This window comes from Solanum verrucosum, unplaced genomic scaffold, assembly GCF_900185275.1.
Source record: "Solanum verrucosum unplaced genomic scaffold, falcon-dt-bn FXZP01000060.1, whole genome shotgun sequence".
Classification (NCBI taxonomy): Eukaryota; Viridiplantae; Streptophyta; class Magnoliopsida; order Solanales; family Solanaceae; genus Solanum; species Solanum verrucosum.
In genome coordinates, this window is record NW_026020129.1 from 9,551,449 (window position 1) to 9,569,518 (window position 18,070).

Sequence of the window (18,070 nt, forward strand, 5' to 3'; positions counted from 1 at the left end):
ACAATTAAAAATACAATATTTTGACAAAAAATATATCCAAAACATTCTCGACGAATACATTTTGAAATACAAATATACATTTACAAAAGTCGAACACAAAATTTTCCGACTGGAGATAGAGGGTGCTTGTCATCCGAGCAACCCTTCTGATCGACCTATCGAATACTACTGTAAAAATAATTAATAAAATGAGTTAGTTATATTTGCATGTTAGTTAACCCTAAGCCAGAAGGAAGTGACTAAGAAAGTGGAGAACTTTAGTTGTACATATTATGCTCTATTACCTTTGTTGATTCCTTTTATCAAGTCGGTTCGCTAACGTCTTTTATCTTTCTTATTTATAAGCCACAACCTACTTCGACAAGTATATATATATATATATATATATATATATATATATATATATATATATATATATTGTGCTTTAGTGTCCTCTCTCACCTCAAAATATTTCCAACTCCTCTAAATTAAGCCTGTTAATATTTCAATGGCAAAAGTTCACCCAAACAAGTCAAATTATCTAAGTACAACTTCTTCATCATCGTCATCTTTTTCTTCTATTTCATCTAACTTTTATGTGAGTCCAAGAAGAGAAATATTCACTTTGTGGATGAAATCTCTAGTGTACCATGGAAATGGATGTACTGTTTATGACTCAAATGGAAAAATTGTTTATAGAATTGACAATTACAACATTAAACGTAGCAAACAAGTTCATCTCATGGATTCCAATGGCAAAGTTCTCTTCTCTATTCGAAATAGGGTAAGTACCCTTTCACCTGTTTATTTACTTAATTATATTTTCAACGATGCTGACATATTATTATTATTTTGAACAGAAAGTTCCTGTATTTGGACATTGGGATGGTTATAAATGGAGTTATGATGGAGTTACTAGTAAAGAAATACCATGGTTTCAAGTGAAGAAAATTCACAATGTTCTTAGAGAAGTTAATGTGAACTATTATAATGTTATATTAGGATGTAATTCTGAAGCAAGTTGCTATAACATTATCCTTACCACAAAATCTATCAAGATTGTGAACCAACATGGCCGACTTGTCGCTGAGGTAATTAATCTGTCAGATCACCTAAAAGATAACTATTGTTCGTAAAGGAGATGAGTTAAGTTAATTTACTAATAGTGTTAGTGAATTTGTGTTTATTTTCAGGTAAAACAAAAACAAGCAAGTTCAGGAGTATTATTTGGAGATGATGTATTAACATTGGTGGTGGAACCTCGTGTTGATCAATCATTAATTATGGCTCTTGTCACTGTTTGTGGTCTAATCCATCACAAAATTTGATTAGTACTTATTAATTAGTAGTTTAGTAGTACAAATATAAGTTTCTTCCTAGTTACTTTTTCTAATGTAATAATAATTGTAATCACTATCTTCCCTTTGTTCTTGGAAACAGAGAAAAGAGAAGTTAATTATAGTTTGTACCTTGAGGAATGAGTTGTTTACATGTAAATCTTGTGATTAAAGTTGAAGTGTACAACTCTATTATCACTAAATTTGGAATAACATCTTACTGATGTGATAGATTACCTAACCATTTCATAATAAATGAATTTCCCAACTTTTTGAATAGTAAATCACTTTTGACGACCGTGTTGTTCAGACCAGCTTTTTTGCACCTCGACTATTTTTCATCAAATACTTGCAAGACTGCTACCTACTACCAGCACAAGCATCAGATAACTCTACTTATGAAAGCTTAAGCAGCATCTAACATTATTGTATTTGCATTATTCTGGTAATTTGTCTCTGTGTGACCTATAGGTCACGGATTCAATCCGTTGAAGCAACCACTAATGTGTGTATTAGGGTAGACTGCCTACGCAATAAACTTCTTAATGATCAAATAGGTAGTACAAATTTTCTTTGTTTACATATCAAAGAATGAAAGATTTCAGTCCATGAAATATGAAACTAAAAAAAAAGAAAAGAACTCTTGATAAATAGAAGACATTACTAGTCAATACTCACAGAAACAAGTGAAAATACTCTTACACAACTTGTAAGTGAGACATATTAACCTATGAGGTAAACTACTTTACATTCTTGTATAATATCTAGGGCTAAAGTCAAGCACTATATGCTAGAAACAAAATATTTTTAAAAAATGAGAATAAAAGAAAAAATCCCTCACCAATATACATTTATTTTTTTATTTTTTGTTGTTGATACAATTCACATTTTAATATTCTGGCAGAAAAGAACCTGGTTTCATTACCTCCCTGGAGGCTGGAAATGTCTTATGGATTCTTTTTCGCGTTACGCAATTTCATTACTAGCTGCTGTCTTTCTCCTTCTACCTCAGCAAACTTGAGGCTTAATTCAGAATATCTCTCTTGCATTTCCATCAGTTCATCTTCCATTACATTGTTCTTTTCCTTCAGTAGTTCAACTTCACTGGACAATTCCTCGAGATGTCTTGTATTAGATGCTGAGGCTTCCATGCTGCAAGTACAAAGGTATTCCAATAAGAAAAATGATAAAGATAGGACACATTCATATTTCTGGTAAGTTATCTGAGCAGGATTTGAAAGAAAACGGTAGGAAGATCAAGGCATAATAAATAAATAGACACTCAAACTTGGCCTTAGCTGATAAGTAAGCACTCCAACTTTGAGTATGCAAATCTAGACATATCACTCGTCTCAACTGTGTCAGTTGAATACTCCAACTTACAAAATGATCATCTAGACACCTCCAATATTTATGTACCACATCAGCGTAGGATGTCCATGAGACACAATGGGGACGAGCTGGAGTGTTTAGTTGAGCTGTCTAGATGTGAACTCTCATAGTTGAAGTGTTTACCTGCTAGCTGACGTCAAGTTTGACTGTTTCTTTATGCAATATGCCAAAGATGAACTAAGATTATGAGAACTTGTACCTCTTCCTTGTCAACAATTGATTGGAACTTTCATCTTCTTCTGGACTAAGAACTTCTGCAACTACCTGTATCATATATGAACCAAAAACTTACAATGTTATTTCATAGAGTTCAATATGTGCTAAAATCTCATGAGTGTCCATTCAAACTTGAACGAGTAAATTTTGTTCGGTACTTAAGCTATAACCATACAATAAAACTTGTGTGCTCAATGTGTTATCCTTGTGCACCAATTTATAAGTTCTCAAGAGAAGAATAAACTGTCTTGCTGCTGACATTTACTAAAGTAACATAAGTAACGAGTTAGATGGTGTGAAGCTGACCTTTCGGGACTCTTGTTCAGAGAGCTTTTCTGCATTCTGACTGAGTTCTTCTAATCTTTTATCTAACTCCTCTATTCTGTCTTGAAGATCTCTCTCCTTCTCCAAAAATGAATTAGTTGAGCTCTCCAGTGCACTTTCCTTCCGCTTGATTTGACCCTGTTGGTCATTAAAAATTTATACAGAATTAACAACAGTTACTACTTCAAAAAATAATTCATGCAAGGTTTCGAGCACGAAGGAACACACTGAGTTTTTAAAAAATACACAGTTTATTTCCTAGTAATATTATAAAGACAATCTTTGTATATAATAAAAGAAAAAATATATAACAGAAGATGCAGATAGCAACTCATATTGAAGTTAGAACTACATTCAGGTAGAGTAAATGCTGGTAAATATTTACCTCAAGCAACTTTATCTTCTCTTTAAGACTTGCAACTTCTCTTGAGCCTGCGGATGCGGGCATGGATTTGTTGTTCTTTGATATTGTTTTTGTTCCATTAGAAGAAACCAATCGACTATTGGCATCCTTGAGCTTTTTATCTAAACCATTCAATGCATCCTCTTTCTTCTTTAGATCACCTTTCAATTGAGATACCTGCTTTTTCAATTTTTCTTTCTCCACCTCATCCTCAAACAACATCCTTTTCATTTCATTGCACCTAGATTTAAGGTTATCTACTTCAGATTGCAGTTTCCGAGCTAATGCGTCCTTCTCATCCTTAAGAGACCTCATATTGTTTAATTCCTTAAGAGACTCATCACCTTCTTTTCTCACTGATGCAAGCTTAGTCTCCAGTTCACTTCTTTCATTGTGACCTTGTTCTACAAGCAATTCCATTTCTTTAATTGATGTCCTCATCTTATCTAACTCTGCCATCAGGCTGCTCTTCTGTTCTTCATGATCAGAAGATATTTTCTTGTCTGTTAGAAGATTTTCAATTTCGGCTTCGAGGATTATAATTTTCTGCGACAAGTACAGGTGATTTTCTTTGGCAAGCTCTTCTTGTCTCTGTATTTGCGTAGATTTTTCTTCAATTTCTGTCTGCAACTTTTCTATTTCACCTGACATTTTACTCACTTGGCTGGAAAGCTCAAAAACCCTTACTCCATGATGGTCTTTGGTTGACTGAAGTTCCTCAGACGATTTCCGGAGCATGTTTTCAAGATGCATTTTCTTTAAACGGAATTCGTTAGCTTCATTCATTGCTTTGCTAGCCAATTTTTCATTAGCCTCAAAAGTGGATGACATTTGGACAGTGAGCCGTTTGAATTCCTCCTGAAGCCGCTCTGCTGTGCTAGCATTTTGCCATCTTGTCTTCCTCAGGGCTTCTTCAGCTCGTATCGCTCTCTGCTCCTGTTCAACTTTATCACGAGTAAGCAGATTCAGATCAGCTTCAAATTCTTGGGCTTGCTTTTCTAGTTCCTCCTCCAAGTTTCTCACTTGAGCTTCGAGTTCACTAATGGTGACTAAAGAGTCAGAGAATTCTTCAGATTGCTTCTTCAGCTCATTCTCCAAGCTGTCAATCTGGGCTTCCAGTTGACCTACAGTAGCATATGAAGAAGAACATTCATACTGCATCTTCAATTGTTCTTGTAGCTCACTTTGCTCCAGTTTGCAAGACATGTCATGATTTTCTTGCTTCAGTATCTCATAGTCAAGCGCAAGTTGCTCCATCTGCATCTCTAACTCATCTCGATCTCTTCTGTAGATCTCAATTTCTCCATGTAGGTCCATGATTTTTTGTTCTAGCGCATGTGTGTCCTTGGCATCAGTATGCTCTCTCACAAGCTGCTCAAGTGCTTTTTGCTCTTCATCGTCTTCATCGGACATTTCATTTTTGGAGTTGGAGATAACATCTGGAAACTTTTCAGCATCATCAGAGGTCGTTGATTTGTTCGGTAGGCTAGTAATTTCTTGGTTTTTCTGTTCCAACATCTCATCTAGATCACGGACAGCAAGAATTAGTTCAGAATTTGATTCTTGTGTCTTCTGAAGTTGTATCTGAAGATTGGCATTAAGGTCCTTCTGATAATTCAACTCTTGCCTAAGCTCATCTACAAGAGCTTGAATATCTCCATTGTCGTAAATCAACTTGTCTTTGGACCTTGTATCATCCATACGTCTCTGCGAGGCTTTATATTTATCGCATTCTTCCTTGAGAGCATCTCGTTCCTCTTTCAAGCTAGCTACCTCTTTTGATAGGTCCATTCCCCTTTTGCTCTCCCTGACTATCTGTTTCCGAAGAGTCTGTAGTTCCAAATCAGTCATGTCTGCCTGCCTAGCCATAGCAATGAGATCTGTTTTGAGCTTTTCAACAACATCTGAGTCCTCATGTGATGTTAATGTTAGAAGAAGGGCTTCTTTCGGAGTGCCTGCAGAAGCCTCTGTACTTGCTTCAAAAGCAGAACCTCCCATCCACTCCCATTGTACATCCGGACTTTCTTCATGAGCTGTTGTTGAGACATTGCTATTTTGCTTGAAGGGAACCAAAGCATGATTCAGAGAGGATGGGAAGTTTATCTGCTCGTGATGGCCCGTGTTGTTCTTCAATGAAACTTCACAAGGTATATCAAGCCCTGAGCTGCTCCCAGAGCTGGACAGGGTAATATCAGATTCACTCGATGTCCGGCAGTTATCATTCTTTCCAGCATTTTGAGATGCAGGTTTATTGGCCAGATCATCCTGTCATACAAAGGATCAAGTAATGACATAATCTTATCAGTCAAGAATCGGAAAACCAAGAACAAGCATAGTTGATTGAATGATTGAATATGCAGCATATACACGATTTTTTTTGTGTGTGTGTTCGTGTGTGCACACACACGAGAACCAAGTGCAATAGCAAGCTTTGAGAAGTTAATCCCAAAATCAATCGGTCAAGGACAGAGTCAAAATGCTTCCAAAATATGACCAAATCAGAGAGATCTTTAAGGTCTTTATGTATTTACCTCAATAGAATTGTCTTCAACTATTGCTTCGAAATCACTATTGCTTAATTGTGACCTCAAGCTTCTATCCAGAGAATTAACTTTTGCATTTTCGGTTTCTTCAACAACACTGTAAAAACACCACAAAAATGGAAACTTTTGTTTAGTCATTAGATTCAACTTGCAATCAAGAACTAAACACACACATGAAAATCATGAAACTCTTCTGGAAATCGGATAGCACCTTTGATCAGCAGAATCTTGAATCCGTTGTATTGAAACCTATAATTTAACAATAGCAATCGGAAACCAGTTATACCATCGAAAAGAATTTACAAAATACCAATCCTAAAACACTCTTTAAAAAAGGGTTAAAAGACATACATGCAACACAGCTTCAGATTTTGAATTTTTGAGAGGAAGAGACACTAAGGACACCTTAGTTGCATCAGCATAACTTGACAAATCAATCGAAGCTTCACCAACTAATCCAGCTTTTGAAGAACCCTACACAGTATACATCCAAAGAACTCATATAACTCGCTTAATTATCATGCAATGTAGCTCATAACAGAACCATAAACTAGAAATGTTGCTTACAGTTCCCACAACAAAGTTATAGATCCTCTCATGAATCTTCCCCGTCTTTGGCTCTCGAACAAATTTCACAGTTTCGAGAACTCCATTTTCCCAATAGCAGCTCCCATCACGAACCATGGCCTTCTCTGATCTTACCGTTGGCTTTCCAACATCAGCAGGGACCACAGATACCATTAATGCATCTCCTTTTACCTGTGACACCTAACAAATATCCCCATTACACTTCAATGCCTAACAGTCAATCCTTCAACCACCCAATTTACACCCCCACCCCACCCCAACACCCCCAAACCTCAACACTCAAATCCAACCAAAAAAACAACTTAGAATAGGAAAATGGAAGCACAAAACAGCTCCATTGACAAGAAAATGCAAAATTATATGAATCATATGATGTCTAAATCAAAGATCTTCACAATGTAAGTACTGAAACTTCATTTTAACAAAATCAACCATCCCCCACCCCACTCCACCCCCACCCCATACAGAAACAATTAGATTGTATCATTCATGAATTAAGAAAAAAGGTGCAACTAGCACTAAATTTCACATTGTCAATTCCAATGCATTCAACACTACTTTCCAAGAAAAGGGAGTAAATAAAAACCCAATCTTTAACTAAATTAGCTCCCAAAAACAGTAACAATACCTGAGTTGCATGAAATTGCAACTTGAATACAGCTTTGATCTTGTTCTTCTCGCTCCTCCATCTCGAAGACTTAAACATTTTTTTCCACTTTTAACCCTCAATTAACACATTTTCCCAAAAACCCACCTCAATTTCTCGCCGGAGCTCCGGCGAACACTGCCGGGGAATGACCATACAGCTGAAAAACCACTCAAATTCCCAAATTTAAGAAATACCCAGATTGAGTTTTGCAGTGCAGAGCTGAAAAAAGTAATCTAGAGGAAGAAACAGAGAAGGAGACACGTGGCACTGAGTTAACACAGTGAATGAAAATGTGAGCTAAAACAGAGTTAAAATGGAGCCATTGTTGAAATTTTCAGAGGTTTTACATGAAATGCTTGTGAAAATAATCAAGAATGTGCTAAGATGACAGAGATCAGTAGATCTGAAGTGGGTTTTCTTCCAATTTTTCACACACACACACAGTGGCTCTCTCTCTCTCTCTTCCTCTTTTTCTTTCTCTCTCTGTATCTTGTGTATGTGTGTATATATATATAACAGTTCCCTTTGAAAAAGATTACTCAAATAGTGACAATTTATATATATATATTATATTTCCTATTATTATTATTTTACTTTTGGCTAAATAATTGGCTTTATTGTTTTTATTTTTTTTCAACAATTGGGGGAAGAGAAAGAAAAAAATAAATTATTGGAAAGGGAAGCTTCTTTGTCTTGTTTCAAGAATCTGACTGATCAGATATTAGGTGAAATCTTCTAGGAAAATTATTAAATTAATTGTATGATATATACTACTTAATTAATTGTAAAACTATTATTCCTCAATTTTAATTTATTTACTTTTATTTTTCTTTTTGGTGTGTTTAAAAAAATATTTGTTATATAATTTTTCACGTGATATGTTGAAGATCATAGGATTAAAGGACATTTTCATAAATTTCACGTGAGAGTTTAGGACAATATGAATAAGTTTTTTTAAATTTTTTGTCAAATTAAAATCAGATCAACAAATTAAAATGAATGGAATCATTCTCTTATATTAATTTTTGTCTAGGCTAATAAAGAACATTCTCACTTTTCCATAAAAGTAATTATTTGTAGGAATGATCATTATAATATTAAATCTTGAATGGTCTTTAATGACCTTCAAATTATTTGTAGGAATGATCTTGTTTAATGGTTAATTAAATATGTCAATCAAAAAGAAAAATGTTCTTCACTTTCTGCATTTGGGTAAACACCCACAATTCTAAGAAATGTTTTCATCAAAATCAATGTGTTATTTTCTTATGCATGCAAATACTTCCTCTTATCCTCTTACTTCATCACGCTTAAGTCGGAGGCTAAGGAGAGTAGAATCATAAAGATCAATCAAGCTAAACAAAAACGAGATTGAGAATTGTGCTCCCAGTTTTATTTTTACAACATAAATTGTTCCTAGGCATAGGATTCTAATGCACAAATATATACTTTTTAAATTCTATTTTTGGGTCTTAAAAAAATGTCTATTATTACATCATCCATCTATTCAACAATTATTTTTTTTGGTAATATTCAATTTTCATTAAATCACAATCATCATGTAATATAGATCATAGTTACAATTTCAAGAAAAATAAAAAATCACTTGTATATGTGTGAACTTTCTTAATTCTCTATTCCTTAAAATTTTCCTTTTGGTACAAATCAAAAATTATTTTGACAAGAACAAGCACACCAAGACTTTAAAAATCTTAGGTTTGAGATAATAAGTTATGTTGTATAATCAAAGCATAACTCAACTTTTATGGTTTGAATTATTATTTATTTGAGATACATAAAATAATAATGATAATAATATATATAATGTAATTTCATAAGTGATGTCTGAAAAAGATGATTTGTACTCGGCTTATCTTATTTCGTGAAGATAGAAATAGTGTTTTTAATAAATTCTCTGCTCAAGTAAAGCACATCAAAATCAGAAAAAAAGAAAGAAAAAGATAATACAATCATGAAGAAGCCATATGAGAAAAATAATGAAGAAAAAAACTATATCAATAATAAATAGTATGATAATCGAAATAAATTTGAGATAAAATAAAAAATGAAAATAAATAATATTACCTACATGTATTCAACTTTTTTTTTCCTTTTCAATTTTTAAGGAAAATGCAAAATCATTGTCGAAGTATATGAGAGATTAGGTGGCCCTAACTTATAGATGAATGGTCCATTATTATTATTTTTTCTTATAGAAACTACACTTTTTTTGACTCATAAATCTTAATGTCATATCAATATTCCCTTCACTAAAAAGGGCGAAAATATATATATATATAAAGTGGATAAAAATACCAATACATATTAAAAGCTCAAATATCCCATTTCCTCACATTGGGGGGTCACTTAAATTAAAATCATGCAATTAAAAGCTACCCACTTTTATCAAATTTATTATGGCTGACATATATTCAAGTTTGGAATTCGGATATGTCTCTAACTTTATGTATATATTTATCTTATTAAGTACTTAATAATGATGTATATTATACAAGTACGTATTTAAGAAAAATGAGAATATAATTATGAGTCCAGAGCTGAAAGGGCAAAAAAATTGAGTGAAATTTATAAAAGGGCAATAAAAACAAGTTTGAAATCAAAAGGGTAACATTTAAACGGGAGGATAAAATGGTCATTTTCTAATAATATACCGACGGTGGCTTGGAGACAAAGGAGCTGTAAAACAAATCCACAGGCTCTGTTACCAACGGTCAGAGTAAGGTAACGTGTTAAGTGAGATTAATTACTGATTAATTAATTTTAAGAAAGGGACCTTTTAACTAATAAATATATAAATAATTAAATCTCCTTTTGCTAAATTATTTTATGACTCAATTTGGGTAATATAATAACGTAAGCAAAAATCAACTCAATAATGACCCAATTTATTGTCCTCTTGACAAATTTGTAATTTGATAATGGACACGAAAATAATATTTTGTTCTGCAATTTTTTCTGGCACCGTTATCATTTATGTTTCACCATACCATGTCCCTCACATTTAGTTATTATTATTATTATCATATTATAACGAGAATAAATAGTTAATATAATAATGAGAATAAATAGTTAATATAATAACGAGAATAAATAGTTAATATATAATGATTAAGGAATTGTTATATCCTAGATATATACTACTGATCTTGGTTAAGAAACCCAAATATCGTAATAGTTGTAGTCTCAAAATGTGTAGATAATAAAATAAAATAAAAAAACTAAACGCAGTGAAGTATAATAATAGAGTAATTAAATCATGAAATAATAATAAGAAATTGACATAGCACGTGGTATAGGTAAGTCAGTTGGATTATAGTTGTATAAAGAATAATAACATTTTCGATTGATATTCGATATTTATATTGGAATTTGATTAAATTCAAATTTACGCACAATATAATTTATTTCTAAGAATAACACTCCCAACAATATTTTTACCATTCTCGTGAGTTCAAACTCAAGACCTTTTATTAAGTATGAATGAATCCTGAACCATCCCAGACTACGATTTATATTGGTTGACCTTGGTAATTCAATCAAGAACAACAAATCACAAAGTAGATCTGGACTATATACGTATAGCTAATTTTCACAGCTATTATTTGCATTAATATTCTGACACCTAATTAGTTTTACCAACTTGGAAGTTAATAATACTCAAATTTAATGTTGATTTCTTTGTTTAACAGTTGTAATGTAACTGCGAAGACCTACTTGATTGCTTGGAGAATAATTAAAGGTTCATAAACATTATCCAATATTTATCAACAATATTGAACACTATTAATTTAATGTGGTACTCTAAATCATTGAGTCATAATTATTGAAGTAAAAAAAAAAATTCGAACTTTTAGGTGGGTGGTACTAATTTTTTATATGGTTATTAATAAATGGAATAAAGTATTTATTAGATACTTTGAAGAAAGATTTGTTTGGTAGAAATTGAACTATTATTATTGTAATAAGAAAAATGACAGTTCAGTGCACAAAACATTTCGCGATTATTCAGGATTCAGGAAATGACCGTATACCTCAAGGGTGTGAAATATATGTTGTCTAACTGTTTCCACGACTCAAACCCACAACCCATAAATTATACAGAAATATTTAATAAATATTATTTAACGGTAGAAATATATATTGATAAATTCTATTGTGCATGTTGGAATATTATTTGTTAGGAAAGACATGTATAACAGAAATGGACAACCTACATACGTTAGGTTCATGAAAATACATATATTTATTCAAACCTTATTAATTTAAATATAAGAATGAAAAGAGTTGTTAGAAAGATAAGCTGTTGGATTATATAATATGTTGGGGTCACTTTAAGTTACGTTTTAGGAATGGTGAAGTACCAATAATATTTATGTTCATAATTACCAAAAAAATAAACATCATTTATGTTTTTTATGGTCTTACTACTTTATTTTTAATATGTAGTTTGTTTATTATTAACAGTTTAACACGTATAGTATTATGACTTTAATAATCTTTAATTTATCGTCTCAAATTCATATTATCTATCTTTTAAAATAAGTAAATTATTTTTAATGGTGACCTAAGGAAACTGCCTTTTATTTAATTAATAAAATAATAAGTGTTAGAGGGGGTTTCTTGGGGAAAATAAAAACTCATAAAACTTTTTGTCTAAAATATTAATCTTTATTTAGCTCTCTTAAACGTCTTAATTAATTAACACTCTTACTATAATTAGACATTTTCTGTATGCATATTTCAACCTCATTATTCTCTAGAAAATTTACTAAATATATACTTACGTAACATCGTTCTCTAGAAAATAATATATATTCAACATGTCAATACCGCTTGAAAATAATGTAAAGTAAATATCAATATTATTCCAAACATGAAGTAAATTAGGCATAGAAACCACACTACTCGAAACCAAAATTCATATACAGGCCTAGTCAATAGATCAATACTGTTAGTACAAAATTATGTATACGTTATTATTAGTCGGGCTCCAACATGGATATCAGATATCGAGAGAGAGAAAAAAAGAATGGTGATAAGAGGATGTTGATAAGGACTTAAAGACACATACGTGTAACATGAAAATTATTAAAACTTCCATAGAAGGGAAATAACCAAAAAAATATAGCCACTTTTCTTGGCTTTAAAGAGGGTTCATGGATTGAGCGTGAGATAAGTGACGTTTTTATATCAGTCATACTATATTATAAAAATAAAATTAATCACTTCCTTCTTTACTCACCAGCTGAAAAAGACTAGACCATATGGTAATATATTTGGCCTACCAAACTATATAGTATTCTCAAATTAAAGTGTATGTTATTAATTACATTATTGTATCCATTTGGTTACTATTTTGTGTATATTCCGTTAATTACTTTTTCTGAAAGCATAGTTATTAGGAGTTAGGAGGTGTGTCCTACAGTGGCGTACGTAAAATATAAAAAATTTATATTAAAAAGATATGTACTTAGTATCATAATTCGACCAGTAATTAATGATATATATCCACTACTTTTAGTTCGAATATTAAATATATATAGTTTTATATTTGTATTTACAATAATAATAACTGATCTAGTGTAATCTCTCAACGTAGGGATTCTTTATGTTCGAATTTGTGTGATGCAATTTCTTTTTAAATTTATCCTAAAAAAAACGATAAACTGGAATAACGAAGAAGTTAAAAACCTATACAAATATATGCATTCACGGGCGGATTTATAACCTAGTTTATGGTGCACATGGACTCACACATATTTTTTAGAATTAATGTAATATTATCTATTGGCTTTCATGATTCAAGAAGGCTAAATGATACACTTGGTTGAAAGTTGAGTTACTTATTCAAAGAAACAAAGGGTCAATTCCCACTATATACATTATTTCTTCTTCTTTTTTAAGTGATCCGCCAAAGGCGGATCCACATTTAAGGGAGTGGGTGCATGTGCATCTGTTAACTTCAGAAAATTTATGTGTATATACACGAATATTCCTAAATAACGATCTTACAATTAAATATGACCCTGAAAGGCATAAGCTAAATTGGTGCAATGGTCCAACACTATCTATTGTGCTTCTTCCCAACTCGCAATAGCATAGTGTCCCGAGTTCAATTCTGGAGGTTTACAAACCTCAAGCGAGATTTTTAACTAGCAATCTCAAAGTGTACACTAAAGTTCTAGACCATTCAATCATAGTGTGAACTATAATACGTTTTGTTTAATTTATATTTATATATACATTTGATTTTATACTTGTTTGACAATATATTCTGATAAAGTGTCAGTGCTTCTTTGACTTACCCACATCTGCTTTTTATAGTGCTCTTATCGTCTTCAAATTCAAGATTCACATCTAATAATACACTCATGTTATATAAATTCTAAATCCGCTTCTATTAGCACCAAAAAGTTGTAGATGCAAATGGTAGTATGCACAAAGTGAAAGGCAAGACATTGTCCATCTGACTCAAAAAAGGTTCTGTGGTTTCTTGCTATAAATATTCTTTTCTCAGAGTAACTAAGTGAGTACCAATAACTACCCTTTCCTAACTGCAATTCACTTTACAAAATGGGACCAAAAATTTTGTGTCATTTAAAGGGTCCTAAAGATTGTCTTGTAAGGCTCATCTTTAACCTCCCATAATGCCTTGGTGGGTGGGTATAACAAAGTGCCAATGACCCAAACTAACACATGGTATGTCCGTCACTTTCTTATTTCTAATTCACCACTTGTAACCATAAATATTTTGGTGATATGACTTTCAGTCAATTTTTCGCAAAGTTTTTAAGAGATTCTCCGTGATAAATTGGAGAAGCAGTACGTATGACATTGCCCTTGCCATGTTAAACCTTTAATTGCGGTATCTTTAGATATAAAAGGAGAATTTAACTTATATATATCGATAATATAAAGAATATTTTTACTCTGTTAAGCGTTACTTAGTAAGTCTTGGCATGTTTATAGTAAGCTAGATATCATTTTCATCAGACTATCTATTCTTACTGTTTATGAAGAAAAATTTCTATATATAACTAATAAATAATCTGATTGTGTAAATATCTTTTTACGTTAATATATCGAAATTAAACTTTATAAAGAGTACTTCATGGTGTGACTTGTGACCCTTTGATTGTTGAGTGACAAATACGAGTGGAGCTGGCATTTATTTTGTACAGAATCATTAAATAAATATCTACTGGCATATTAGCCCACCATATGTATATAAATGGAATGATGAAAAATTCAAGAGGGATAATTTTACCTTTCTAAGTTTTCTTTTTGTACATTGTGTGTGGGTAAATAAACTGCTTGGATCTTGATTATGCATTCTTCTTTAGTAGAAATAATTCTTTCTTACTATCCATAATTTTCAATATTTTTCACTTATTTGGTGAAAAAACATATTAATTACAAGAAAGTATGAAATTAGCTACGGAATTTATCAGCAATTCTTAACTAATCCGTTGCTAAATAGCTCCCAGCTAATTGAACTTTCATATAGTTTAATTTGTTACTAATTCGTAGCTAAATGGAATTAGCATGAAATTTTTTGTGTTTAACTATGAAAATTTATCTGTTTCATATTGTGATATTAACCCCAATATTTGGTAAATTAATTAATTGATGTAAAGGATTGTCAACATCTAAATTAAGTCAAATTAGTCTTTCAAGAATTAATTTTTGTGTCATTAAGATAACTTAGTATTAATGCAAAAAAGTTTGGAGATGAGTACATACTTGTGAACAAATATGATTGATGGTCTTTTTAAGATGGTCCTCTTCAACTTTCTTGTGAGAGATTCTTTTTATCCACTTGCTAATCAACTTTCATTTTCTAACTATATTTTTATATTTCTATTTTTTGCTAAAAGTGTAGGTGCATTTTTAGGTAGTAATTATTAGTCTATCATTATGTTATACTTACCTAACAAATAATTAACTAGCATTTTGATCTACATAGACTTCTGCTAAGCTAAATAATTCCTAGTAACAATAGTAGTAAGTACTTTAAGAATTTAATTACGATCAAAGCTCATGGTACGTATTGCTGGTTTTGATCTAATAGACCTTAACGATTTGTTTTTTTGGATTATATCATCATCCAGTTTAAAAACGTGTGTACTATGTGAATTTGTGCTTATAAAATTATTTTCATTTTTTTTCATTCTATATTGAATTCGCTCGCGTAAGGTGTCATGTTCATCATTTTCCAGTCTAAAATCCTATCAATTGTTCTGTTTGATTTATTCTCATCGATCCACCCTCTATCACGAGTGTTGCCAAGAAAGATGAAGAAAAGAAAAAGAGAAGCATATTATAAAGTAACATAGTAATGCAGGATATATATAACCACTCAAATTTCAGTAAATTTGAAAAGTTATCATATGATGAGTTAGATCTCAAGTTTCAATAAATTTAAAAAGTTATAATATGAGTTAAAATGTAACTCCACCGACATATCCATTTGTTATTTTTTTAAATAAAAAATATCTCTCCACTAATAAAGAAGTTAATTTATATAGTATAATTTTTTATAAGATCTACGAATATTCTGTTCTTTTCAAATCAAGATTTTACTAGATATGTTATTATTGTTGTTATCAGCAGGACAATGTGATGTTTCTTGAATAATCATATTATAAAATGAAAGATTGTCTTGTAATATAACAAAAAAGAAATTCAGAAAATTAAAGAGATATTAGTTTCATAATTTACAAATCATAATATATACCTTTAGATTATTATTTTAAATGTTCATTTTGTTGCTTTATGTCATGTGATGAGAACTGTTTCACATGACAAATCTTTGTTGAAGTTACAAAAAAATTGCAATTTGTATATAATAATTAAGCTTTGATGATCTTTTTTTGGTCTTGGTCCTTTTAAGATCTAATCACATGTCAATTAAATAAATTGAAAAGTATATAACAATCACAAGAGAGAATTAGAACAATAATTAGGTTGTCAAAATAGAATTTTAAAGTAACAAGTAGGGTTACGGTTTTATTTTGATTAATCTTGTCATTTCAAATGATGACCTCCAAATAATTATGTTTATTATTAGAATTAAAAATTGAAAATGAATAAAAATAATATATATATCACGCTGGACAAATTAAAAGGCTAATTACTAATTAGTCAATAGATGTTTCACTTTTGGTCACGAGGGGGATGATTATTAGTATTTATTTTCAAATATACAATAATGATGTTTTTATCTTTTTTCTCTTTTTTTTAATCACATGATCACATGTCATCAAAAGCTTTCATTTTCATTTACTTGTAGAGGAGGTTACCCTAAAGTGAAAAAAAGAAAAAAGAAAAAAAAGATCAAAGAAGATAATTATATTACACAAAAGTAAAAAAATCATCAAAAGAAAAAGATCATAAAAGACTTTTTTTTTTAAAATCTATTTAGAAAAAACAGGAATAGAAGGTGCAGAATTAATCATTAGATAATGTGCACCCAAAGGAGACACCGCAAGGTGCTCATGTGATGGTTCCCTACCTTCAAACCCCACCCCACCCACCCTCCATTTCATAACGATAAAGTCAGAATTTTCACTAAAAAATATTTTAAAAATTCATATCTATTAGCTTCACCGATATCTCCATCACCACCCACCCTCTATTCCATAATGACGAAGTCAGAATTTTCAATAAAAACATTTGTTATAAATAAAAAATAATTATACTCAAATTTTATACATATAATTTAATTTTTAAACAAAAAAAAAGAAGCGTAGATAAACCTTTTACGCCCTTAGCTCTATCGATATCCCCACCCCACCCACCCAAAGACAAAAGAGACACACAGTATCACATACTATATGGTGTTGAGGCAAGAGAGGAGGTGGGGTGGGGGGTCCAATGATTTTTAAGAAGACAGCATTAGATTCACAAACACATGACATGCTTTTGCCTTAAATTTGTTGTCCCCATGAATGATGAAAAATGGCTCCTTCTCTCCTATAATAATGTCTTATTTTCTTAAACACAAGCTGAAAAAGTGTAAAAATGTAAAGATAGAAATCAAACATAAGATACATAACAAATAAATAATAATTGTTTCCCACCAAATATTCGTATTTGCGATTAAATTTGATATCGTCCACTTATTTCTAAGTCATCCCTCTAAACAAATTTTATTTCATTCTCAGGAGATCAAACCTGAGCGTTCTGGTTAAAGATGCTCGAGGGATATCAAACATCCACCACAACCCATATTGATATATAGCAAAACAAAATTGGTTTCCCACCAAATATTCACATTCGCGATTAATTTTGGTATTGTGCATTGAAGAGCTTATTTCTAAATCGTCGCTCCTAACAAATTTATTCCATTCTCAGAGATCCCGAGACTCTAGTTAAGAATAGAGAGATCCAACCAACCGGAATCGATAATGATATATATATATATATGCATTTTATCATATTCTGGACAGTTCAAAGGTTCGAAATTCTCACGTGACAAAAGTCTGTGTCCATCAAAGTTGTGCAAGTAGAAATATTACAGGTTGGACACATCATACTAGTTACTACCCTATGTTGCAAATATAAAATTAAAAAAATAATAATAATCTCATAATTACAAACTTTGGTGCAATTATTT

General features: G+C 31.4%; 2 protein-coding genes across 3 annotated transcripts; one reads left to right on the plus strand and one right to left on the minus strand.

Annotated features, from left to right (window-relative positions):
• The first annotated feature begins 442 nt into the window (after positions 1–442).
• On the plus strand, positions 443–1,588 carry LOC125827169 (protein LURP-one-related 11-like). The gene is made up of 3 exons (XM_049506529.1): positions 443–763; positions 840–1,070; positions 1,173–1,588. Exons 1-3 carry the CDS (start codon positions 488–490, stop codon positions 1,305–1,307), a joined length of 642 nt encoding a protein of 213 aa, XP_049362486.1. The 5' UTR covers positions 443–487; the 3' UTR covers positions 1,308–1,588.
• A 354-nt stretch (positions 1,589–1,942) lies between these two features.
• On the minus strand, positions 1,943–7,923 carry LOC125827161 (uncharacterized). 2 transcript variants are annotated; one of them, XM_049506522.1, is made up of 9 exons: positions 7,411–7,923; positions 6,762–6,953; positions 6,546–6,668; positions 6,406–6,443; positions 6,183–6,291; positions 3,634–5,916; positions 3,231–3,386; positions 2,908–2,972; positions 1,943–2,468 (listed from the first exon to the last, which is right to left on the minus strand). In XM_049506522.1, exons 1-9 carry the CDS (start codon positions 7,486–7,488, stop codon positions 2,264–2,266), a joined length of 3,249 nt encoding a protein of 1,082 aa, XP_049362479.1. In that variant the 5' UTR covers positions 7,489–7,923; the 3' UTR covers positions 1,943–2,263. The 2 variants fall into 2 exon arrangements, with proteins under 2 accessions (XP_049362479.1, XP_049362478.1); XM_049506521.1 differs by having other exon boundaries at positions 6,762–6,962.
• Positions 7,924–18,070: the final 10,147 nt, after the last annotated feature.